The following is a 26,833-nucleotide window of genomic DNA, read 5'->3' on the forward strand; positions in this document are numbered from 1 at the left end:
AGTCTCTTCCAACATTTCTCCCATAGACAAGTCTTTGAGACATACATGTTTGTCCATAACAGACCATAGATGTTACGCCCAAATTTGGAGAACAAGTTCGATTCAAGAGACTACATTGGCAAAGAGTGCTTAAGTTGTAAAGCTTAGACCATATAAGGTTGGTAACTTCATGGCTAAGCATTTTGTAGAATTTCGCCAAAATTGTGGAGTTCCACTCGCGGATGGCAAGTTCTTGATGGTGGTGAAAACCTTATTAGGCGGACCTTCTCACTAATAAGTCTGCCGCTTGTGTTTTTGTGTTGTTGTTGATGTAAGCATAGTAGTTAGTGGGACATGTTTAAATTATCTAGTATCCTAGTGGAGGTAACATATCAGTAATTAGGACACCTGAAGAGCCTCATAGAATGTGATTAATTAGTGGAAGCGTGTGAGAAAAAGTAATAATTAGAGTAAATCCTGAGTGGGATTTGGATGTGAGTTATCTATAAATAGGATAACTTGATAGTGGAGAAAAGATTTCAGTTTAATCTTCTTTACTAGACTTCGTTGTTATTGAAGAAAAACTAGGAGAGTTTTTCGTTGATAATGAAGGTGTTGTCTGTTAAGCTTAGGAGAGCTTCTGTCCTAATCCATTTACTGGTAAACTCTTAAACCTTCTTTTAAGTTTTACCAGGAAGGAAGAGGTTATTGTAAGAGTGGTTTAGTAGGATTTTCATTTAGATACTAGGCAGGAAGGAAACTTCTACCCAAAAATTGTTTGCATGTCTATAGATTCTTAACACTTCATAAAGTTTTGATTATTATTATTTTGTTTAAAGAGGTTGTTTTATTGTTTTAGCCAAAGAAATGGGAAAAGGTCCCAATAACAAAGGGAATGAACTAATAGAGTAGACAAAGCTTTGAGTAAAGTATTCAGGTGAGTTCCTATGTACTTTAAGTTTGTAAATCTGCATTATTTCGGTTCATTGTTATCACCGTACAACCAAGTGGTTTCATCCTTTGTCTTTGGGGTTCGTGTCTATAGAAATGTGGTCAAAGAGTCATTGCATGCAAGGGTATAAACGTGAAACAAACCTAGAAACTTGGCATATAAATGGTATAAATACTCATTTCTTGGTGCACAAGCTCCGTATCTAGACTGGGGTAAGGAGACAATAGAGAGATGTTTTGAATAATGATAAAAAGAAGACACAATATATTACGTTTTGTCTCCGGTATGACATTCTAGTGCAAACCATGACTAGTGAAAAACTTGACCTTATTGGGGAACACATGAGTGTTCGGAAACAAGAAGGAAAGTTAGGAGGGTACGAAGGTGATGAATGGTAAAAATCTCTAATGAGCGGTATGAAAATATAGGAAAAATGGTTCTTCAAAACTGGGATCAAAAGCTAGCGCAAGGAAGGGGGTATGTGGGAAAAAGGGTGTATGCGTGAAAATATTAGTGCACGTTGCATGTAAAATAAACAGTAAGTCTGATAGTGTAAAAGAGTAGTCATGCAAGTGGCGAATTCACCATAGGCGAGTTTTCAAAAGTAGATAGTGTAAGCTAGTAAGCTAAGTTTGATTGCGGTAGTATTCGCTAGTGGATACTTCAAATCATAGAAAGTTGTATCCACCAAGTATGGCGTGTTGGCTCGTCAGTTCGAGTCTGACCTTTTATTGCCTGATGGTATGTATTGTGGGATGTATGTCCCAGGAACTCACTAAGTTCTTACAAACTTATTCCGTTATTTCTTCTTATTTTTAGGTTCTTAGGCTGAATGTATTGATCGGCCATTTGTGAGCCTTCTTTGTGTTTCGTGGGTAACATGTAATTACTGGGGGTATTAGGATGATTCTTAGATGCCACCATTTAAAAATCATTAAATTGTATTTTGAAACAATATTTTGTACTTCGAATGTTTATTGACAACCTTGTTGGCTTATAATCAATCGTGGGTTATGGTACTTTCAGATAAAATTAAGTAGAGTTTTAAACTACAAGCTCGAGCAGTAACGCGAAAGGAAATTTCGTTTGATTTTATGAATATTTTCTAAACCGCCTTCAAAGGTTATAAACTCGTATCTTTAAACTTTTAAAGTGGGGTGGTAACATTTTAAAAATTTTGATTTCAATTATATATATTTTCTAGTTAGTTGAATGCCTCTCTAGTAAATGGGTAGCCACCTAAGCAAGATGTTAGTTTAAAAAGAAAGGTTTAGTGTTTTCAACAGCTCAGCTCTTGGCACTTCATATCTGGTTTCGACGAACGGATTGAGTGTGGAAAATTACAATGGACACTGAACCTCAACCCTTTATCGTTTTCATTGCTAAAAGTAAAAAAGAAAATATTCTATTCCAACTTTATCGTTTTCATTGCTAAAAGTAAAAAAGAAAATATTCTATTCCAACTAGAAAATATCAATCGTACCTTTGAAAGGCCAAAATTTTAGAATAACTACTTTCAAATATCCCGGTTAATACCTTTCTTAGACATGAAATGTGGGTTTAACTTCCCATATCTTTGCAGCCCTAGGAGTTGGAAGCTTTCATTGCAATCTGTAGGGCCATTTGATATGTTCCTTTGTTCTGTATAAGTACTATCAATCTCCATGAACTAAGGCATAAGAGAAAACCAAGAAAAAAAAGTACAAAGAGAACAAAAAAAGTTTACATAAAGAGACAAAGCATCACTTTAGTAAAAATATAAAAATGATTCACTATTGTTTAGACTTTATTAACTTCACCGTCCATTGTTGCCCTACTTTTTAAATAATATGAAGTTGTTTTTATTTTTTATTTTTATGGAGAAGTCAAGATTGTGGAGTTTGGTTCCATGTAATAGTTGACGTCCCAATCAAAGGGCGGTTGATATATGTGGTTGCTCAACGTGGGCTTGTCCCAATGCTTTTCTTTGGGAACCCACTTGGCCCATATTTCTTGCCTACACGTAACCTGGGTCCTACCGCCCATGCTTTGGACCTACTTACTACTCTCAATAATTATAATTTACTCTATTTTATTCAACACGTAATTTTATTTTTAATATTCACAAAGAAAGTTACCAAGGAAAATGGGAAATGTTATTAGATGCCAATTCATAAATCTATATTGACAAAAATAAAAGAGAAGAAGATAATTGATTAAAAAAGTATAATTATATTTAACTTTTATTCTTTTTTAAGTTAAAAGTCAAATAGATTTTTTTAAATACCTAAAATATTAAATTTTTAACGATGTTGGCGTGGTAACTCACCTGGTGTATCTCATCTTGTCATAGTAATATTTGTCTTATACGCTACATTAATAAATAATTTTAAAATTTTTTAAAATTCAAAAATAAAAATAAACAAGTTGAAATGAATTATTATAGGAGTTGTGTTTGAAAATTTAACATATTAATTACTGTTTCTGTGAGAACCAAATTTAATTAAAAGAATTCAGCTTAGTAGAGCAATTAAATTAATATATAAAAAGAATGTAATAAACTTAACCTTCAGTCAGGTTTTTTTATTTTTTATTTTTAGAGATTGTTTATGGGAGAAAGGAGAAAAGGATGTAGCGTCATTGGATGGCATGTGCTAACAGCCTCTCTTCAATGCCCCCCAACACTCATGTTTTACATTTCAAAAAGGGGATTCGAATAATATTTAAAATTTAAAAGTATTATTTGTTATGGTTTTAGAGCAGATGTGAATAAATATCTAAATACCTATTATTTATATGAATAAGGGATGCGGATTTGGAGTTAAATATTTGAATATAATAGTTACAATTAATTAGAATAAAACATAAAATATAATAAATGAATTATTAAAATATGTAAAACTAAAATAATTTCAAACCAATGTAACCATAAAATTCATTTAGCAGATATTGAATTGGGAACAAGTTACAGCAATAAAAGAACCAAACTCACAACACTCTTGTTATTGCAATAAAAAGCCCTTTGGTTTTTAAAATTTATATATTATAATTGAATTAATTAGCATTACTGAAAAAAAGATAAATTAGAAACCTACTTTAATTTAAAAATTTCAATTAAACTATATTTTTTAAAAATTACAATCAAATTAAACGTTATTAACTCAAGTCATTCCCAAACTCGTAGCTACAAATCATTATCGATAAATGTTAAAATAATTTATATATGTTTACATTAAATTTTAATAATATAATTAAAATAATTATATGATAAAAAAAATTAATTCCAACAGATAAGTTGAACCCTTGGCAGTTAGCATACAGACAGCTCTTTCACTTTTTTATATATATTAATTTTTTCTTTCTAGGGTTTTGAAATTCCTCAAAAGCTGATCACTCTCATTTTCATCTTTTTCCTTTAATATAATATAATCTATATTTTAAATTATAGTTACACAAATTTGTATAAATTTCATAAAATTATATTATAGTGACAAGAAAAGAATCAATTTCAACTTTTTTCTCCTCATTTTTTCAGAAGAATATTTAAGGAAGATCCAATCTATCTCAATAAAGAGGAAAAAGGATTATTTTTCTTTTTTTTTTCTCTTTGACTGGAAACAAAAATCGAAAAAGAAAAGCTTCTCTCAATAATTATTTTTATTGCTGTGATGTTGTAAAAGGGAAAGTAAGGGGATTTTTGGGAGAGAAATGTTGGCCATGGAGAAGGATTTTGATTCAAAGCTTAGGGTTCAGGGAACTGATGATACTAACAAAGACAATTCTTCTAATACTGGTGCTTCTAACAATGTTCAGAGATCTAAAAGCTTTGCATTTAGAGCTCCTCAAGAGAATTTCAGTATTCAGGATTTTGAACTGGGTAAGATCTACGGTGTTGGTTCTTACTCGAAGGTTAGTTTTTTTTTTTGTTGTACTTGAGTTTGATTCTAGTCAGATCACTCTAAGTAGATCACACACTGTTTTTGGTTATAATTTATTATTATTATTATTATTATTATTTGTATGTATGCATGCTTTAATTTATGAACTTGATGGGCAATGATGCTTTCTTTATGAATTGTGAGTTTTTGGTATAAATTTGGCTATCTTTGTGAATTTTGTGGGTTTTTTTAGTAGTGATACAAGCTATTTGAATGAAAGGGAAATAATTTTGCTTAGTTTATAGAAACTTAGTGCAAAGAAAAACATGAAGTTCTGTTGAATAAACAATGTGTTGTTCTGTTTCTGTTTCCTATATTAGCTGACTGTGTAATATTTAGGCTATGCTTGGAAAGAGAATGAACGGAAAATCTTTTAGCCTACCGCACTCATGTGCATATTGAACTATATATGCTTTATTTAGGCTATGTGTGATATTTTACTACCCTCAAATTGTTTACTTATTTTCATAACTAGCAAATCGGCGATAGTTCAACTTGCACATCAGTGGAGTGAGGGATTTTGAGCCTACTGCTTTTCCTTTTACTGCTGGATCAAGATCTTATTTATTGCTCTCTTTTTGTTTTATGTCTTACAGATAATGACATTGATATTAAATATTTTTTTGGTTAATTTTTATGCTGTTGATCTCTTTTTCCCTTTTTGCTCTTTTGTTTTTTCACCATCTCAGAATCTAAATAACTTATTGATAAACACTTTTTATTGTTACTCTTAGAAATTTGAGTTTTTGAAAATGTGAGGCTAAATTAAAGTACTTTCTGTTATTTGAGCACTTCAGCTGTGTACTAGACATTAACGATGTGAATGAAGAAGTTTCTGATATTTTTAGTAAATTAATGTATATATTGGATAAGAGCAGAAAAGGCAAAAACTGTCTGTATGTTTAAGAGTGAAAAAGGATGAGCCAAACTGGACAAATTTATTTATGTTTCATGCCACTTCTTTATGAAATGAAATTTGTATAGAAGTGTCGGCTGCTTGATATGTTAGTTTAGAATATATACATACATATATGTGTGTGTGTGTGTGTTCATTGACATTGCTTGGCGGGGGGGTTTATTATCATTAGTTTTTGCTGCTGTAAACTTTTCTTCTTTTTATTTTTTTTATTGGAAATTGTTTTAATTTATTTAACTTAGTATATCCTTTTCTTCACTCACCATTTCTCATTTGAGCTTCTTATTCACGTTGTTTTTGTTTTGAATATCCATCAGGTTGTGAGGGCAAAGAAGAAGGATACGGGAATGGTGTATGCTTTGAAGATCATGGACAAAAAGTTCATCACTAAGGAAAATAAAACTGCATATGTAAAGCTGGAACGTATAGTGCTTGACCAATTGGAGCATCCTGGTGTTGTGCGGCTCTATTTTACATTTCAAGATACTTTTTCACTATGTAGGTATTTTTAGTTGTCTTCTATTAATATTATGCGCATACTTGTTTAGTTAGTTTTTACAAAAAAAAGGAAAAATTCTTCCTTGATGTTCTTCCATTAATTATGTATTGCCAGTTCATTCAATTTGCTTCATTGTTTGACGTTGTTTTCTTTGATATATTGTGAAGACATGGCACTTGAGTCCTGTGAAGGTGGAGAACTTTTTGACCAAATAACAAGAGTAAGTTACTCTTGGCATGTATTCCTACATCCTCATAGAAAACTCATACATAAAAGAGGGGTGTGTTGTGTGGTAGCTTTTTTCCCCCCTCGGAGCATTGATTGAGCTGTTTGAAATTGATTAGTTGCTCCGTCAATTAATCTGGTGAACATTTTCAATTGTATATTTGTTCTCGATTTCTCTGGCAAAACTAATGATAATAAATCTGGGATAGTCAGATATACTTCTTTATCTATGATATAAAGTCTACTCAATCATCAGTTTGGAGCCTTTCAAAGTTCATTGCATAATGTTGCCAACTCTATCCCTTAGTTATAGCTTTGAATGCCTGTATATTCTTGAGCTCAAACTTTATTGTTGTTATTTAGCACTTGGTCTGATATCTATTGGTTTATTCATGGTTCAGTATCACCATCTGGCTATTTTTTTGTTCAGAAAGGTCGTTTATCAGAGGATGAAGCTCGCTTTTATGCTGCAGAAGTTGTAGATGCTCTTGAATACATACACAACATGGGATTGATACATCGAGATATTAAGGTGTTTTCACAGCATGCATGTTCTATTACATTGACATTTTAAAAATGCTAATGTTTGTTGTTACATGGCAGCCAGAGAACTTGCTTCTTACTACAGATGGGCATATTAAGATTGCTGACTTTGGCAGCGTAAAGCCCATGCAGAATAGCCAAATTACAGTCCTTCCTAATGCATCCTCAGGTAAAATCATGATGATTTTTTTCGTGTTGAAATCCCCCCTCCCTCCCCATGTTTAAGATTAACATTGTCATCTCCAGATGATAAGGCATGCACATTTGTGGGGACTGCCGCATACGTTCCTCCTGAAGTTCTAAATTCTTCTCCAGCTACTTTCGGGTAAGAGACCTTCAATCTCTTAATGAGCTTGTCAACAATCTTGATTAAAATTGTGAAACTTGAAATGGAATCTTAAGCTTGCTATAATTGTGGACTTTTATTTTCTTTGTTTTTTTTTTCCTTCTCCCATGCCCCCTTTTCCACCACACTTTCCCCTCTACCATTTGGTTTCCTAAATAATTCAATTGTTTTGGCCCAGAAAAATAATAATAATTCAATTGTAGGGACTTGTGATTGGGCTTAGTTGTTTTCCTTGATCTTCTTCATAGGATAACTAGCTTGTTCTTTTGAACATATTCAAACAGAAATGACCTCTGGGCACTTGGCTGCACCTTGTACCAAATGCTTTCAGGGACTTCTCCTTTTAAAGATGCAAGTGAATGGCTAATATTTCAAAGAATCATAGCCCGAGATATAAGATTTCCAAATTATTTTTCTGAAGAAGCTGGAGACCTTATTGATCGCTTATTGGTGAGCTCCAAATTTCTGCTTATTGGATTTTGTATCTACCGTGCATCCATAAACGTGCATGTTTAAGACTTTTTAAAGCAGTTGTTATCTTCTTCTCTTATTAGATGCATATCATATTTGTTTCTGTATATTTATGATGGAAAGATCATAGAATAAAATCAGCTTGGTAACTAATATATATTTGGACAATCTGATCGGTCAATTTGAGCCAAGTTTTCAAAGGACTCAGAAACTGCAAAGAATTCAATACGCATGGGGTTCTCTGCACCCATTGGGATGGAAAATCAATTTTCGTTTTTGAAATTATGAGATAATTTCCCTTATTCTTTTAGGGTATCCACTTTCCTAATAAACAAGAAATGACTTTGTTTATAAAACTTTTACATAAATTTTTATAATTGTTTTATGTATTCTAATGGTTGCTTTAATTGGAGACTGTTGTTATTTTGTAGTATTTCTATGGAGAGTTAATGTGAAAGCTTCCTCTAGATTGCTTCTCTACATTTTCAGATTATTCATTTATTCATGGTGAAGTATAATAGAAGAAATAAACCTCTAGGAGCGCTCATATTAAGATGGCAATACAAATGGTGAATCCTGATGGAGAAATTATTTACGGACTGTTTCATTTTTCTCCTTTTTCCCAATTCCAGTTTGAATATCGATCCTTCTCTTCTCTTGTATTTTTACTGTCATCCCTTTCGAGTTACTACCCCTTTTCCTTCTCTCCTATCTCTATTTCCCACCTCCCCTCCCCTCCCCCTCTAAAACAAGCCATCATGATGAGATTCATAGGCTGCAATCTTAAAGCACAATCACATATTATTTTTCTTGTGATTTCTCTTTGGGAAAGGATCAGAGTTATGCACATCCAACATTACTACTGTTTCCCCTTTTAGCTTCAGACGTGTGATGTTAACTTCTGAGTTACAAGTTGTGGCCTCAGAATTATAATGCAACTATTCGGTGCAGGATCTAGATCCCAGTAAACGACCAGGTGCTGGACCTGATGGTTATGCCACGCTCAAGATGCATCCTTTCTTTAGGGGAATTGATTGGAGTAGTTTAAGAGCACAAACCCCTCCAAAGCTTGCTTTAGAGACAGGGGTATGATGGCAGCATGTTTTTCAATCATTGTTTATGATAGAATCCAACTTCCCTTTACATATTGTGTTTTGTAAGCTTTAGAATATTATTATATGTTAAAATTTCAGGCTCAATCAAGTGATGGTGATGATTATAATGATTCTTCATGGAATCCTGCGCACATTGGAGATGGTTCTGCCGGGCAGAGTGATGGAATCGTCAGTTCCTCATCATCAGCGGAATCTTCTGGTCATATAACTAGACTTGCCTCAATTGATTCCTTCGACTCAAAATGGTATTTATCATCATCCTGTCTTGTTATTTTTTCAGCACATGCCGTTTGATTTTGTTGAAAAGACAACTTTTGCTTGTTTGTGGACTTCTAGAACCTATTAATATCTAGTAGCATCATTGATTTGTCCATTTTTGCTACTTAGGGAAACAGCTATAGATTGGGCATTATATTCCACTTGGTAGGAAAAGAAAAGAAAACGATAAGGAAAATGTTTGATTCTAAAGGTTGAGCTACATATAAGAATTCGCTATTTTGTCGGCTCAACTATTAAATTCGATCTTTTTCCGTCCTTAACCAATAGAGCCTTAATGCTTGTGTTGTTTCTCTCCCAACTGCTGATGTAAACAGGCAACAATTTTTGGATCCGGGGGAATCTGTTCTTATGATCTCAATGGTGAAGAAACTACAAAAGTTATCAAGCAAGAAGGTGCAGCTTATCCTCACCGACAAGCCAAAATTGATCTATGTTGATCCTTCAAAACTGGTCGTGAAAGGGAACATTATTTGGTCCAACAATTCTAATGACCTCAGCGTCCAGGTCACAAGTCCATCGCACTTCAAGATTTGCACGGTAAGTATATGATCATGTCCTGGTAGGATAGAAATGAAGTCAAATTTATTAATGGAATGATACTGCAAATCTGGAATTATAGTACACACTGGCTCTTTGTGTTCCATTTTTCTCAACACTGGGACTGTTTTATGGTTGATCAAAATATTATATGGTTATCATAGGTGTGAATAATGAAAGATAAAGGATTTATACTTGGTTAAAATATGCTGTTAGTCCCTGTACTTTGACAAAATTTGAGATTTAGTCATTATACTTGTACTTGACAAAATTTGAGATTTAGTCATTATACTTAAAAAGTTAAAAATTAGGTCATTCTACTTTTTTGATTTAAAAATCTCAGTGCAGTCATTAAAATCGTAAGTATTTACTGTCAGAACTTATCAATTTGGAATTCTGATTTGATTTTTCTCATATGCCGTAGCATATGATTCACAGAAATAAATGTTAAATTGACAAAATTTGATAGAAACTACCAACGACAATGGTAATAATTGAACTAGAAATTTTAAATTGAAAAGGTAGGAGGATTAAATTTTTAACTTGGTACAGGGGCCAAATCTCAAATCCTATACAAGTACAGGGGCTAACAACACATTTTAACCTTTACATTTCAATTGTGGCTATGCTTTTGTGCTTTTTCTGATTTATGGTGCTTCAGCCAAAAAAGGTGCTATCATTTGATGATGCGAAACAAAGAGCATGGCAGTGGAAAAAAGTGATCGAAGGGCTTCAAAACCGGTGAAGGGATTCTATTTGATGGACATCACATGGGAACTATTAAACAATGGACATCCGGAAGCTATTTGTTTCCAGATTCAGCTGTCCGCTGGCAGTTCATTGTAAGCTTTCATTCCTTCTTTCGTAGAATTGTTGTGTGATGAAGACTTTTATACCTGTTCGAAGCATGTAGAATCTGAAATGCAGTTTTTAAGTGAAAAAAACGGAGTGGGGAAGAGGAAGGGGTTTTGCTGTCAATTATATGTTATTCAAAGGATGTTACCATCAGCCATTAATGAAAATTTCTTTTCGTGATTTATCTTTTTCTTGGGTTTGCAGAGACTTGAAAAGTTGGGGTGTTTTATTAGGTTTTGTAATACAATGCCCAAAAATTATATATTTATGTAACAAATAAAAAGCAATTGCTTTTCAAAGTTGTGTCTTTTTTAATAACCTTGAAAAGTAAACATAGGAAAAAAATTAAAAACTTACATTTCTATTTTCTTTTGCTTTTATATTAATATTAAAATAATAAATTTGATAAACCCACATTTGATTTTATTAAAAATGCAACTCGGAACAATGTATCCATATAATGCATCTATAGCTATAAAATCCGGGCCATCAAATAAGGTTAGCTTAAGAAAAGTTAGCCAATTCAGATATCCTCAATCGACTCGGCTCAATTACGCGAATCCTACATTGTCAGTATGCATCAATTTGTAAATTATAGGGGTGACATTACTGCAAATGAATAGCCTAAAAATTTGCACACAAACTAAATCTTTGTTCAAGAAAAGAATCAAGTTATAGCAAAATACTGAAAATACCTTCTTATGAAAGGTACCCAGCACCAAACTGGGCATTTAGCTGCATGGCCTCTACAATGTACACTTTCTTGCTTCTGTCCTCCATCGATATCTAAAACTAGAACGGTAACAATGAAATTGGCTCTACGTTCTCTGTACAACATATCCTGAGACCCATCCAAAAAGCTAGGGTCATATCTATGTGCCAAATATATCTCCAGACCTGCTTTGGAGCAGAGAGCCAAGATATCCAGTTTCTTGTACCAAATCTGATTATCAAGGCAAAAAACTGATTATCCATATTTTTATTCTGACTTAAAATATCGGTCATAAATAGAAAGCCGGTCAAATGCATCAAAATTTGCTTTCAGTCCAACAAACTGGCTACCAAGCTGAGCACAGGCAGCATCTGGCCATTGGCAACCCCTGCCCTGTGTACGCAAAGGACACAATGTTTCACAGACTTGACCGAGTGGACTGCTGCTGGGAACAACATCATCTGCCACAACCGTAATCGAAACAGATAAATCTGATCTGTCATTATGTTCCATTGTATATTCAGATTCTCTTCTAGGAAGAGAGAACCTTTGCGAAGTTTCCATCAGACTGCTTTCAACATCAACGGTAGAATCACTGCTATTTGTAAAATTAACCCTGCACCCCAGTGATTGTACAGCTCGCTGTATGGCTGCGTTTTCTTTGCTGGCTCTTTTTGCCAAGTTAATTGCTGAGCTGCTGACCTGTTTCTCATTTTGTAGATCCACATTCAATATTTCCATGGCCGCCAAGTATTCTTTAGCTTTCATTTCAGCCACTTCTTTAGCCTGTTAGCATCACAACACCAGATAAATATTTCGGAAAAACCTTGTGCTTGGTAATACCATTACATGCTTCCAGTTCATGCCACAATGCATTTCTGATTAACCAGAAGGGATAGTGACCAAAATCATAAGATTTAATACCTTTTGCAGTTCGGAAAACTTTATAGCCATGTTCCTGCATTCAGCCTCAAGCTCACCAGCTTGGGATTCGAAAGGACATGCCCAACGAAGATGGAATTGGGGCCAAAGTGTTGGGGCTAAAGCAGCTGCTGGAGGTAAAAGTGGCCCGTTGTGTTTCAATGTATCATAGAAAAGGTTATAATGGGCATGGGACCTCCCCTCCGAAGAACGCATATCAGCCAAATAGGCCCACAAGCATCCACAACTTTCATCTACACCACATATTTGTCTCTCCTTCTCACTGAAATTTTTTTTAAAAAATTACCAGAGAAATTAGAAGGAATAAAAACTTCATGACAACTGCAGCTAGCTCAGAAATCAGATTTAGAATCACAGTTTTCGGACTAATAAACAGTGAAGGAACTAATGCTAGGTTCGTTAAAAATTTATAAAACAACATACCATAGTCGTAATCTAAGGTACAAAGAACCATAAGCTTTGTTCCACAGTTCTGCAAGCTTATAAATCTAATGATCTTGTGAAATGAAAAGATAGTAAAAATAAACACACTGCTCCTGGAAGGAAGGGATTAAACACAGATTCAACTACTTTCCTACAAAGGCACCAACATACAGAAAGAAGGCAGTGTAAGTTTAGATGGACAGAAGTACAGATGACTAGCTTCCTAAAGATCATGTGGAATGAACCCAATGTCATCTCAGAAGCAAAGTACCTATATTTGAAGTAAACACATGGTTGATAATGTTAGCTGTCTCAGCGTACCTTAAGTAAATTTTAAGTTGTTTACAAGGCAATTTGATCATTAAGGAACCAAGATAAAGATGAATTTAGTACATGAAAACAAGTTTAGAGAGCATTCCACAGTATTTGGATTATATTTAGATATGCATGCAAATCCCAGGAATTTCAAAATGTCGCACTTCTCAAATTACCTGTTACACAAGAAATTTCCAAAACGGCAAGAAAGCACACAATCCAAGAAATCCACCAGGAAATTCTGAACCACCATAAAGTAAGAACGTCGTTAACTATGGGAGGATAAAAAGAATAATACAAATGAAATGTCAGCCTCATTAAAAAAAAAAAGTGAAAAACAAGAAATGCATGTCCGGTGTCAAAGAAAGATACGTACTGAGGAGAATTCGAAAGCAAATGGATAAATCCTTAACAACTGTGAAACACAATCAACCCACTGCAAAAGAACCAAATGTGATTTCATCAGAAAACACTGCCTCTTTTTCGGCATGTTCCATGAGGCTTTAAATGGTGATCTAATGATGTTTCTTTTTCAGGTAGGACAAAGGACATCCTTTAAACTAATGAAGGTAACTGTATTTAAAAACTTCACGAGGATCATAATATAATTTTAGCAGTCCATCAAAATTAACAAAACTACAAAAAAATGCTAGTTTGTTGATAGAATAACCAAGAATATATGTCAGCACGTGCACCTGCAAGAATATGGGGGAATAATTGTTCTGTGCATGAGATGAATTAGATGCCTGAGATGAGCCTGAAGATTGGCGCAAGGGTGATGATGAAAAACTTCCCGTAGAAGAAGCATTTCTGCTTAATTCAAATGAAGATCCAGATATGCTTGGCATTCCTACACGATCTGAAAATGGATGCCCAAAAGCTAGCCAATCTTTTTCAACAAGTGCCTGCGTCGAGATAAAATAGTCCAGAACTTAAAAGGAAACTGGTTATCACAAGTTCATAGCACACAGAAAAACTACCAGCATATCATGTGGATGTGGCCTGTTGAAAATAAACAGTAAAAACACATTTTTGGAGTAGCAAGGGCACATGATATTAACATCATTGATCTCAAAACTAATGGCAAACATGTGATGATGTCTCACAAAGAAAAAGTGAACCGGGAAAAGGTACAAGGAAAACCTGGTACATGCTATGCAGCTTGTGCTGTAATGCAGTGAATGAGAGGTGGGTTCAAGAAATGGAGAATGCAAAAACAAGGATGGTATCCTTGTTCAGAAAGTACCTGAAAACCAGTGAATGTCCGGTAATATGGATCAAGCATCAGGTTTGCAAGTGAAACCAGCTGACTTGTTCTATCCCATCCATCACTGCACAATGAAATAGCCAAGAAAGAAGTAAGAAACACCAGGATAGAGGATAAAAAATATTTAGTAGGTCTAATGTGCATTTGAATGTGATTTTTTTTAAGAAAAAATAGAAGGTAAACAACGAGAAATGTATTGTCATTCACATCATTTACTGGTAGATGCACTTGTTATGACACCGTTTTCTTATCATAAATTTTCTGTTATTTCTTCTGTTAATAGGTTAAGTCAAACACTGCGTTTAATGTAATCACATTAGTGAAATGGTGAGTTTAAAGGTAAAGAGTACGGTGCGTTTTAGGGAAGCCTTGTTTATCAAAACGGGAGCATGTCATTTACACAGCCGTCATGGTACGGTTAACAAACTCTTATTTTGTTGCAACGGCACAAATCCCATTAAATAGCAGAGGAGAATAGCTTTATCATTCATGCAGAATATGAAATGAAATTTGTTTCTTTCTATCTCTCTCTTTCTTATCTGATCGTTATCCAATCTATCAAATCAATCTGTCTTCTAACAAAGGTATCAGAGCCATAGGATCTATGATGATCAGTGAAGGGGTAAGCACTCAGAGTCAAAAGGACGTTAACAGTCTTCAGCAGGACGTGTCCAAGTTGCAGCAGGACTTCTCACAGTTGGAAGTTTGCTAGGAGGGTAGGATGAAAGAGTGGAAGGATGAGTTCAAGGGGGAGCTTAAGCTCGAGCTCTAGACCCTGTTTGAGCAGTATTTGGGTCGCTTGTCAGCTTTGTCTTCTGTCGGGCAGTCACCAGATAAAGGAAAGGGTTTCTTGGGAGGACCCCCACCTAGTTTTCCACCCAAGGAACCACAATCTGGTCATCCTTGGAAAGATACTCTTCCATCTTTTGCTGGCATTGACATGGGTACCTTTGCGCAGTAGGGAAATCACAAATTGGAGTGTCCAAAATTCGCCGGTACTGGTTTCAGAGGATGGTGGGCCAAACTCAAACAGTATTTTGAGGCTGAAAGAGTTCCTCCTATGGCGAGAGTCAAGACTGTAATGCTGTACCTTGAGGGCAAGGCCCTAGACTGATATCATTTCTACACGCAATGGCAAAGAGGTTTCCACACGCTCATTTGGGAGACATATGCTCAGGGACTACATGAACGTTTTGGATCGAATTATTTCCAGAACCCAATGGCAGACTTAGTCGCATTAAAGCAACAAATCAGTTTATTGAACCAAGTCCAGCTGCCAGAGTCTTGTGCTGCAATTATTTTCTCAAGTAACTTGAAGAGTGAAATTAGTCAATACATGCAGTTGTTCAAACCCAAATCCTCAGTGGAAGGGTTTTTACTAGCCAGGCAAGTCGAGAACATTCTAAACCACTCTCCCAAATGTGGATTCCTGTCACCATGCTCAAGTCTAGGTCGCTCATTTGCTTCTGTACCTATGCATGGCCAAAGTTCCAAAAACCAACAAATTGCCACTTTGAAGGTTCACAACATGGGAACCATGGGTTCTGGCAACAATAGTAGCTTAGCTTCAGCCACGGGATCATCTAAGGGCATCAACAAAGACATTGTCACTAGCAGAAATCGAAGATAGGAGAAGGAAAGGATTGTCTTTTTGGTGCGGGGCAAAATATGGTGTGGGTCAAAAATGTGTTAGGTCATAGTTGTATAAGTTATTGATGGAGCCTTGTTCAGATGGAGAAGGTGAGGAATTTCTTGACTGTCAAGATTAGATGGAGAAGTCCCCTTCTGAAACTGTACCTAAGGATCCCATTCTTTCACTTCACGCAATTCAAGGGTCTCAAGGTCCACATACAATGAGGGTAGCAACCTTTTTTGGAACCATGAGTGTCATCATTCTCGTGGACTTGGGTAGCACGCATAACTTTATAAGTGCGAGGCTCGTGAGGCAGCTTTCAATCCCTCACAGTCAAAGACACAAGTTAAGGGTTATGGTGGCTAACGGAAGAAGTTTGTACACTCATGGAATATGTCATGGAGTTCTTTGGGAGTTCCAAGGGGTTAGTTTCTCTATTGACTTATTTATTTTGCCTTTCAAAGGTTGTGACATGGTTCTAGGAGTGTAATGGCTTCTCTTGTTGGGGACCACCAAATGGAACTTTAGTGACCGAACCATGCAGTTCATTTATGAAGACAAATCTTGTCTACTACAAGGAATTGCTCCGAGGTCTATTTAGATCATGAGCAACACCAAAGCCACTAAGAGCTTCTCCATCCTTCGACATCCTACGGGACCTTGTATGCTGTTTATGGCTACTACTGAGCACACTTCTTTACGAATACCTTCAAAATTGATCCCTACAGCACTGCTCACTCTTTTAGAAAAGTTCAAGGATGTCTAAAAGAGATGATGAAGACTGGGATTTTAAGGATGTCCAAGGCTGCATGACCATAAGATACCACTCAAAGATGAATCCGTAATCGTTAAAGTTAGACCCGATCGCTACCATGTCATTCAGAAGACAGAGATGGAACGATTGGTACAAGAGATGATGAAGACTGGGATTTTAAGGGATAGTAATAGTGCCTTCGCTTCACCAATCGTCATGGGAAAAAAAAAGGATGGAAGTTGGCGTTTGTGCATAGATTACAGGAAACTAAATTAGATGACAATTCGAGACAATTTTCCTATTTCGGTAATAGAAGAGCTTTTGGACAAGTTAGGTCAAGCGAAGTTCTTTTCTAAACTGGACTTGCGATCTAGTTATCATCAAATTCGAATGTATGAAGGGGATGTCAACAAGACAACCTTCAAGACACACGAGGGTCATTACGAGTTCTTAGTAATGCCCTTCGGGCTCACTAACACACCTTCAAGCTTTCAGATCCTCATGAGTTCGATGTTTAAGCCCTAATTGAGGAAGCCGGTGCTGGGTTTTTTTGGCAACATACTAGTGTTTTCAAAGTCCTAGTCAAAGCATTTGTTACAACTTGAAGAGGTGCTTAGCTTGTTGAGGTCCCATCAACTATTTGCCAAGAAGGAAAAATGTCACTTTGGAGCCACCAATATCAAATATCTCAGCCATGTTATTTCCCATGGCACCATGGCTATGGATCCGGACAAAGTTGATAATGTGTTACAATGGCCAACCCCACAATTCGTGAAGGATCTTCGGTCATTCCTAGGGCTCTCCGAATATTATTGAAGGTTCATAAATAGCTATGGAACCATTTCCAAGCCTTTGACTGACCTCTTGAAGAAAGTTGAATGGAAATGGTCTGCTTCATCTACTGATGCATTTCAAGCTTTAACGATTGCAGTAAGCTCGACCCCTTTCTCACATTACCTGATTTCCACAAGGAGTTTTGTGTTGATACGAATGCCAACAACTTGGGAGTTGGGGCTGTTCTCCATCAACAAGGCCACCTTGTAGCATTCTTTATTAAAGCTTTAGGGGTTAGATATCAGACTTTGTCGATCTATGAGAAAGAAATGATGGCAGCACTGTTGGTTGTCAAGAAATGGCACTGGTATCTTGTTGGGCAACACTTCAAAATTCGAACCGATCATCAAAGCCTTCGGTTCCTCTCTGACCAGCAAGCCATCACACCCTTCCAACAAAGGTGGGAGGGAAAAATGCTAGGTTACAGTTTTGACATAATCTACAGGAAGGGGAGTAAAAACTTAGTGGCCGACGCCCTTTCTAGTCAACCTACAGATGCCACTACTCAACTCTTTCAAATGATTGGAATTCCATAGTCTCAGATCTTTGACCTCGGGTACAAATATCATGGCAACAGGACCCCAAGTTGAGTTGACTGTGTGCGGATATACAATGTAACCCTGCCTCTCATTGTAAGTATTCTTGGGATCGCACTTGCCTTAGAAGGAAGGGAAAATTGGTGGTAGGGGCACAACCTGACCTTCAAAGGGAGCTTTTCCAATTTTTTCATAGCAATGGTATAGGAGGCCACTCGAGCATGTCAGCGGCACACCATCGCATAGCTAGTTGGGTCTTTTGGGAGGGGATGACAAAAGACATTAAGAAATGGGTAAGGGAGTGCGATGTTTGTCAAAGAAACAAGTATCATATAGCTGCATATCCGGGGCTCCTTCAGCCATTACCAGTGCCTACAAGAGCATGGGCCGAGATAAGCATGGACTTTATAGAAGGCTTGCCATTGTCAAGAGGGAAGGACACTATATGGGTGGTGGTCGATCGAATTAAAAAATATGGTCACTTTGTGGTGTTAGCTCATCGGTATACAACTTTGACCGTGGCCCAAGCTTACTTAATCACATTTTTAAACTCCATGGTCTACCTGACATCATTGTCTCTAATAAAGACAAGGTTTTTGTAAGTGTCTTTTGCCAAGAACTTTTCACCAAACTAGGGGCCAGACTCCACTTTTCAACCGCCTACAACCAGCAAACGGATGGACAAATGGAAGCCTTGTACAAGGGCCTAGAAAATTACTTGAGATGCATGACGCGGGATCGACCTAAAGATTGGAGCTGTTGGCTACCCCTAGCAAAATGGTGGTACAATTCTACTTTCCAGTCAGCTATCCAGGAAACTCTATACAACGCACTATATGGACAGGCACCACCCAACATCCGCCCTACCTAGCTGGCTCCTCTAGCATAGCATGTGTAGATAGAAGCCTTCAACAACGAGAGGCCACAAGGAATCTTTTGCAGTTCCACCTCAAACGCGCTCAAGATTGGAGGAAACACTTTGTGTACAGGAAGAGAAGCGAACAAGCCTTTCAAGTGGGTGATATGGTTTACTTAAAGCTTCAGCCCTATCGTCAGCAATCTGTTTGCAAAATTCTCAAATTCTCAACCAGAAGTTAGCCCTGAAGTATATTGGGCCATTTTGAGTAGAAGCCAAGATGGGAAGTGTGGTGTATCGTTTCCAACTGCCTCCGGATTCAAGAGTTCACCCCACCTTTCATGTGTCGCAACTCAAAAGATGCATTAGTAACCAAGCAGCACAGCCCTTGCTTCCAGCCATGAACATTGATAGAACCATGGTAAAAGAACCCATCTGAATTGTTGACAGGAGGATGTTCAAAAAGGGTCACCAAGCAGTGACTGAATTTTTGGTTGAGTGGGTGAATGCCTTGCCAGAAGATGCTACTTGGGAAATTCTCACTGACTTGCAGCGTCAATATCCGGCCTTTGATCCTTTGAGGATCAAGTTTGCATGGGAGTATTTGTTATGAGACAGTTTTTTTATCGTAAATTTTCTGTTATTTCTTTTCTGTTAATAGGTTAAGTCAAACACTGCGTTTAATGTAATCACATTAGTGAAACGGTGAGTTTAAGGGTAAAGAGTATGGTGCATTTTAGGGAAGCCTTGTTTATCAAAACAGGAGCATGTCATTCACATAGCTGTCATGGTACGGCTAAAAAACTCCTATTTTGTTGCAATGACACAAATCCCATTAAATAGCAGAGGGGAATAGCTTTATCATTCATGCAGAATATGAAATGAAATTTGTTTCTTTCTATCTCTCTTTCTCATCTGTTTTCACCTCTATTTCTTCTCTGATCGTTATCCAATCTGTCAAATCAATCTGTCTTCAAACAATGCAGTTGTCAGCATGAGGGATGAAATTTGACAATTCACTTTTTTGTTTTTTTTTTTTTTTTTGGGGGGGGGGGGAGGCGTGTGGAGAGGGCGAAGAGAAAGACTAAGCAGACGAGATGAACCTGGTAGTGGCCTCAAGGCATACTATGTACTGACAAGGAGACAAGTTTCTTTTATCGTTTTCATTTATTTGTCTTAGTTGCTTTTTATATCACAATCGAATTTAGTGTTGAGTTTTCTACTAGGATTAGGACTGCAAAACTGTCTTTTCATGTTTAGTTTTCTTTCTCATTTTACAATATTAGGTTTCAGTTCAGCCAACCCAGTACCAGTTAAACAAATTCATGTGAATGGCCTCAATCAAACCTAACTGAAAAGTTAAAAGGGAAAAAATTGTAAGAAAGAGGATGGAGTTGGTCTATCCTCAAATAAACTTAAAAAATAAATTAAGAAAATGCAACAAAGAATAGATCAATAAATGAAGGTATGAATTTAAAAGGATTCTGACCTGCAGTGTACAAGCACTGCCGCCGATTCCAAAGCAACACGTGCAGCAATCCAAGCAGAACCAGCTAAGACACTTTGAACATGTATTAACCAACCACTGTCACCAAGGGTTGATACTGAAGCAGACATACTGCTCAGGTTTCCCCCACCCCAAGTCCAACCACCATGTCTCTGTCAGTTAAAATTGCCATGGACTAGATGTTAACCACTATGCTGTTACAATTCAACATAGTCAACAAGATAAAACAAAAATTCAAATGAAATTCTTGTCTATATATATCCTTTGATAAATACCAACTTCACGAGACCCTAAAAAGCTGACCAACCACCAGGAAACACTGGGAACAGCCCAGCATACAAACAAATTCATATTCAAAATAAGGAAATACTGCAAATCTTTGAATAGATCCACTCCTAACAATTTAAAATCAAGTTTAGAATATACACTAGGAATTTAGATAAAGAAACTATCAGCTTGCTTTTGATTCACACACACACACAAAAAAAAAAGAAGGTTCTAGCATGAAGGTCCACACATATTCATGCTTTTACAAATTTTTACCAACTTATGCACCAAATATCAACATGATTCTCTGTAAATCTACCTCCAGTATGAAAAGGTTTGTTGATGCACTTGAACAATAATAATATATTAAGAACTTCATAGGGCTATGACTGTAGGACTAACCAAGAATGATGACATTCCATCTGATGATGCGGCACCGTGTGTATCTAAGTAGTCTCTAAACCGAGCAAAACTTTCTCTCATTGCGTGTATGTTGTCTATCCCAAAGAAAACTATCTGACAGAGAATAAAAGAAACTGATATCAATAAACTATAATGCCAATTTTCATGAGCCACAGAAACATAACTTCCCAGCTCAAACCTTAGACAGACCTCAGATTGAAAATAATTTGAAGATGACTCTGAGCCCCCTCCCATTGCTCCATTTGCCAATGCATTTTTCCTTGGTCTCGCATCAGCAATATATAGCTTCCTGAATTGAAAAAGGAATAATAGGAAAATAAAAGTAAATGTGGTTCCTTTAGGAACATTACTTTCATCCTATTGGACCACCAGCAAAATGGAAACACACCATCAAGAGTTCTAAAATAGTGTACACTAGTCAGGCATATTCCAACAAAAAGAAAAAAAGAAAAAAAACTGGTTCCTTAAAAAAAATGAGGAGCTTTCTCTGTGAACAAGCTCCCATGTCATGATGAAGATCATCGTTTTAAATCTAGTGGGAAGAAAAATACATAACGACATTTTAAGTTGATAACTTACATGCACCTCATTGGGAAGCTAAAAATTATCAAGTAGACACGATACTTATGAAAAGGACAAAACACCTATGAAATCATATAGGAAAGAACTAAAAGAAATACCTCCTCGAATCCTTTTCGTCACTGAGTTGAGCGCAAAGTGCAGCAACCAACTTTTCATCAGCAGTGCTATAGCAGAATCACAAAAAGGAATTATCAGATGCACCATATTCTGAACCTTGAAAGGTTCATCAAAAGGAAAACCAAATAACATGTTTGTCATAGAAATCATTATTATCTAGCATAATTTTATCATGAATTATTTTACAGAAGGGATTTGGGGCAAATTGAGAACTTAGGAATACCTCCTTGTATTCATAATACCAACCAAAGGTTGAGATGAACGTGCAAGAACTGCTCCAGTTTCTGTTATTCACAATATCACATTACAATCACAAAATAAGAATGGATGGATCGATCTCATTGGAAAAAACATGCAGACAAAATTATATCTGTTGCATACCAGGGTTACACCAAGAAACTGCAGGTACCCTAGACCTTGCACGAAAGTTTGAAGCTTGGATAATTTCATCATCACTAGCATGAGTAACCAGGCATAAAAATTAGTTCCTTAGCTCTAGCAAAATATCAAAATCAGCCTTATCATAGATTGATGTAATTCAAAAGTGAAAATCAGGAAAGAACCCAATCTAATTAATTTTTCCTTCTTCCTCTAGCTATCTCAAAAGATCTCAGTATCTTACCTAACACTTTTTGGAACAAGCAATGCGAATGGATAACTCTGGCACAGGGAGTAGTTGAAATTTATATCACTTATTCTCCAAGAATCATTAGACATTGTAAACGAACCATCTTCAATCATCCTCATTGATGCATGATGGAAGCCTTTTCCAAGAAGGCGAAAGTACTCATTCAGTAACCGCACCTTTGGGCTTAAGTTACAGAATTTGGACGGTCCACAAGTAAAAGCATAAAGATCCCAAATTCTTTCTGGCTTTGTACATCTCGACAATGCATCAAATATAGCACGTCTCTACATGGATAAAAAGAATTACAACCACATTAGTTTCCTCGTATAAGTTACTTAAATCTCTGAGCCATGATGTCAAAGAATAGTTTTGTTTTTTGTTCAATAAGAATAGAATAGGTTTACTACTTTTTCTTTTCCAAATAAACTACAATGTAAAACAACAATTGGAAAGTTAAGACTTCTTTCACTCTTGTACAAGCAATACAAGTATTTGTTTTTCCATTAAGTTAAAACAAAAGTTTCACTTTTACAAGTGGATAAATCTCCAAGATATGCCTAGAAGAAACTTTGACAGACTCATTGTCCTCGCTACTCAATTCAGCATATTTATTTCCTTTGGACATATGAACGAACTTAATTGAGGCACTGCACTATCTCAGCTGAAAAAGATAAGAAGAGAATAAAAAATGAAACAAGAACAAAACTTAGGACAGAAATAAACCTACGAGCAAAAGCCAGCACTGATGTAGTTGGGGAGAACAAGGCATGATTTGCCTCCCACCTAAAGCCTAACATAATCTAGAGCTGCACTCAGCTTAGCATAATAAATTGCATGATTTTTCCAATTTTTAATTCCTTTGCATAGCACTAAACTGCAAATTCTTTGACGTCTTCATTGTTATAACAAATGCACAAATGATTGATTGAAAACCCCAACTCTTTTCTTCTTCTTCATCATCTTTTTTTTTTTTGGGTACTGGGGAAGGCTATAATAAAATCAAGCTCTTCTAGTAGAGGGACACGTGCATCTAGAATTGAGCCCAATTCTCAAGTGCAAAAGTAAATAAATAAAAACAAAATCAGTGAGAATACAAAAGGAACCCAAATAATTAACAACTAAAACTGACCTGCTTTGTTCGAGGGCGAAAACAAAAAACAATAATTCTCATATCTTTTCCTGCAAGATGAAGAGAAGCCATAAGGTCCATCACTGTTTCCATATCAATTGAATCAGAGAGCAGCTTATGACCCAAGCAAATATGGTCTAGCAGCATAAGAAATTAAACTGCACATAAGATATTAAATTAGCATTGTTGTAATTTTTGGGTTACAAACAATAAGTTTAAAAGATCGTTAAGCTACTTTCTAAGAAATATATTAGAAGGAAACACTACTGGCATCTTCTGCAAGAATGTTAAGGCTTTTAAAATACCTATGTGGGAATTTAGGTAGGAACCAAATTCCCACAACTCCTCTCAAACATCAGTTCTCTAAATTCAACCAACTTGGGATTTGGAAGTCATTTTTTACTGGTATTTCTTTTTTCACCCTACAAAATCTGTTATAAATTAACTCTACATTGGCATATAACGACAATAAATTCTAACCTTACTCCCCTTCACAAACAAAGGTAAAGCATAATCCCTAATTGTTGTCTTTACTCTCTCTCTCCAGGTCTGCATTCCATTCCTCCAGCGCCTACCATTTTTTTATTTCCATGTCCTATCAAACTTCAAAGTTCCACACATATTCTAATGTGGGAAAAGGGGATGATTTCTACAATACATTTGGAAAATTTTCTTTTAAACAATTGAGGTATTAGAAGAGATTCATAGCATACCGATGATCTGAAGAAGACGGCGTGATGAAGACTTGTTAGCATTGCGTGAAGTTGATTGAATCTTCACTACCTACACATATTCCGGCCAACAAAGAAAATAAAATTATCCAGTAGAAGAAACGTAGAATAATTAATGATGCTACTATCAACAGTAGAAAAACAAAAAGAATCACACACATGCACAGACATAAATGCATATCAAACCTGTACAAAGAATAATATACATGCAAGAATTAAGACCTAAAACACTTCCTATGCTATTGCATGTCTTTCTTTTATTTCTTTCTGCACAAACAACTATTGGATGGCTAGGAAACTTATGGAAACAGGAAAGAGACAATTCAGTTTAAGACCTATCAAGTATCATGAGCCAGTTGGTTAACTGAGCTGACATAACAGAATGCAGCTGACAACAGTCACTCTTAGATCATATACGACCAAACAATGCATCAAAAGAGTACTCGAGGATGACTTCTTCCAGCCTATAAAACTTTGAGAAATTCTAAAAACACTCAATTGAACTTACTGCTCAACTATCTCAGAAATGAATAAAGATCTAATGAAAAGTTCCTCTCCCTCACCCCACCCCAGTACTGATCCAAAGTCTCACTTAAGACTCATTCCAACAAACTTCATTTATACTGGCAGGGTCCACATCGAGGTTGTTGCACCATATATTCAAATTGAATCTCCACCTAAGGCAAAGCTCATATCTCAAGGCTTAACAACAAACAATAACTTACCATTTTGTTGAATTTCTCAATTGTTGCCAGTGGAATGGTACCTAGTGGAACAATATTTCTGGTCCCGTCACTCTTTGGAGAAAAGGAGAAAATTGATCAATTACATTGAAGTTGTAACAAGAATGAATAAATACATGTACTACTAAAGCATACATATAACAGAGATTCATGAATAGTGATGTCATAGAGGTTTTGCAAAATGCAACAGAAATAATGAAACCCTGCAGACATGCTATTGCCTGTCCATTTTCTATCATCATTATTAACTCATTCGAGCCATTAATACTTGTCTCTTCTAATACTAATTGCTCATTCTTTTCTTTGTGAATGCCTTTTGTCTCTTCAAACTCTTATGTCATCTCTATTAAGATGTTTTCATCTTCTCTACATAAACAACCATCATGCAGAATAATTTCATATCAAAACAAGACATCTCATAAAGAAATAATAAAGCATATTAGATTGTGAGATCGACGATTTCTGTACCAATATCAAATCATACAGTAAGCAAAAACATATAATTTCCGAATTAAGAGTAATTGGGTGAGATCAACCTAAAACAAAAGTTAAAGCATGATAATTAGACATAGATTAAATTGGAGCATTCAACCTATTTACTTAAAAAACCAGAGATTAAACTACATTATTAGATATCAAGTAACTGTGTAAGTTGTAAGGTGCTTAGAATTAGAGCTAATTTTCTATAATCTTACATGTAAATGTAATCTATTTCAAGTTCACAATATACAAATACATATCCATTCTGCAACCCAGTATCATTTCACTCACCCAACATGCTAACATGATGCTGTCATATGTTGCCAAAATGCTAGATGGCAACAGTTTACCAAATACTAAATGTCATAAGGCAAATGACTCACGAGAAAGAGAAGACGAAAGTTGGTAACAAACAAGGTTCCAGCCTCATCGGTATTAACAAGAACAACACCATGGCCCTGGAAAAAAGGAGTAAATTAAAAATGGCATTACTTACGCTATCCTTTTCATAACAATAAAATTATTTATTTTTAAAAAAACTAAACTAAAAATCACTGAATTTCTCGTTTCAGTTGAAACAATAATTTGTGATCTAAATTATTTGTTACAAAATGCATGCACCAATAGTTCAAATTGCGCGCCCACTTAATTCAAGGAATTTAAAACAAAACAAATGATCCTTAATTACCTCATCTAGAACTCGCTCAGCTTCAAGCAAAAACTCGAAATTGGCATGTGAAACCGACCTCGTAACTGGCTGCAATTGAAATTCATTAATGTATCATTAAAATCGATCAACTAATCACCCCTAAAAAAGAAAACCCTGCAATTGGAAACATGAATTTTCAAAAAAGAAAAAGAAAACCTCAATTTTGGTCCATTCAAGGGTGTCCCAACTACCAGCACCGTCCAACCTTTCGCAACCGATAGAAATGTCTCTGGCGGAGACCGATCGGGACGGCCTCGATGCAGCCATAGCCGGTGATTATTGAGTTCAATTTTCTGCGCTTTTTTTAAGGGGAAAAAAATGAAAATTACAAAGTAAAGAAGTGACTGAAAGGAATGATATTGGGGAGAGAAAGTAGAGGAAAGAGACGTGCGGCAAAGGGAGGGTTAAGTTTTCGGCTTTTCGGCATCGCCACATAAACAACAGATTGGGAATGGGTTAGTTTGATGATTTCATCATTCAATTTCGATCCAACAAACCATTTTTGTAGGACTCAATTTTACATCTAACCTTGTTTCTACGGGTGACAGAACCGATCATTCCATTCAATTCAATAAATTATTAAAATAAAAATATTAAAAAATAATTTAACC

General features: G+C 35.9%; 2 protein-coding genes across 5 annotated transcripts; one reads left to right on the forward strand and one right to left on the reverse strand.

Annotated features, from left to right (window-relative positions):
* The first annotated feature begins 4,229 nt into the window (after window positions 1-4,229).
* Window positions 4,230-10,816, forward strand: LOC107922041 (3-phosphoinositide-dependent protein kinase 2). Its single transcript, XM_016851868.2, has 11 exons — window positions 4,230-4,819; window positions 6,082-6,262; window positions 6,431-6,483; window positions 6,919-7,020; window positions 7,092-7,200; window positions 7,278-7,356; window positions 7,662-7,827; window positions 8,800-8,934; window positions 9,042-9,208; window positions 9,557-9,779; window positions 10,441-10,816. Exons 1-11 carry the CDS (start codon window positions 4,619-4,621, stop codon window positions 10,522-10,524), a joined length of 1,500 nt encoding a protein of 499 aa, XP_016707357.1. The 5' UTR covers window positions 4,230-4,618; the 3' UTR covers window positions 10,525-10,816.
* Window positions 10,271-26,833, reverse strand: LOC107922039 (phosphatidylinositol-3-phosphatase myotubularin-1). 4 transcript variants are annotated; one of them, XR_005909000.1, is made up of 20 exons: window positions 26,379-26,782; window positions 26,202-26,270; window positions 25,897-25,971; window positions 25,016-25,087; window positions 24,273-24,342; window positions 23,560-23,609; window positions 22,425-22,714; window positions 22,184-22,257; window positions 22,026-22,086; window positions 21,784-21,849; window positions 21,293-21,392; window positions 21,083-21,196; window positions 20,396-20,565; window positions 14,273-14,357; window positions 13,722-13,931; window positions 13,403-13,462; window positions 13,203-13,267; window positions 12,271-12,550; window positions 11,330-12,132; window positions 11,139-11,196 (listed from the first exon to the last, which is right to left on the reverse strand). XR_005909000.1 is itself a non-coding variant. In XM_016851864.2 (19 exons), the coding sequence occupies exons 1-19, from the start codon at window positions 26,487-26,489 to the stop codon at window positions 11,614-11,616; spliced, it is 2,541 nt and encodes an 846-aa protein (XP_016707353.1). In that variant the 5' UTR covers window positions 26,490-26,833; the 3' UTR covers window positions 10,271-11,613. The 4 variants fall into 4 exon arrangements, 3 of the variants coding, with proteins under 3 accessions (XP_016707353.1, XP_016707355.1, XP_016707354.1); XM_016851864.2 differs by having other exon boundaries at window positions 10,271-12,132; window positions 26,379-26,833; XM_016851866.2 differs by having other exon boundaries at window positions 10,271-12,132; window positions 26,202-26,266; window positions 26,379-26,453.

Source organism: Gossypium hirsutum, chromosome D01 (genome assembly GCF_007990345.1).
Source record: "Gossypium hirsutum isolate 1008001.06 chromosome D01, Gossypium_hirsutum_v2.1, whole genome shotgun sequence".
Taxonomy (NCBI): Eukaryota; Viridiplantae; Streptophyta; class Magnoliopsida; order Malvales; family Malvaceae; genus Gossypium; species Gossypium hirsutum.

Excerpts from the sequence above, each read along its gene's own strand:
- LOC107922039 (XM_016851864.2), bottom strand. The coding sequence starts at position 26,489 with ATGGCTGCATCGAGGCCGTCCCGATCGGTCTCCGCCAGAGACATTTCT. Across the intron at positions 24,343-25,015 it reads TTGAGAAATTCAACAAAATG|GTAGTGAAGATTCAATCAAC; the intron begins GTAAGTTATTGT and ends GAATATGTGTAG. Across the intron at positions 13,932-14,272 it reads GGACATTCACTGGTTTTCAG|GCACTTGTTGAAAAAGATTG; the intron begins GTACTTTCTGAA and ends ATCTCGACGCAG.
- LOC107922041 (XM_016851868.2), top strand. The coding sequence starts at position 4,619 with ATGTTGGCCATGGAGAAGGATTTTGATTCAAAGCTTAGGGTTCAGGGA. Across the intron at positions 7,201-7,277 it reads CCTTCCTAATGCATCCTCAG|ATGATAAGGCATGCACATTT; the intron begins GTAAAATCATGA and ends TGTCATCTCCAG. Across the intron at positions 9,209-9,556 it reads GATTCCTTCGACTCAAAATG|GCAACAATTTTTGGATCCGG; the intron begins GTATTTATCATC and ends TGATGTAAACAG.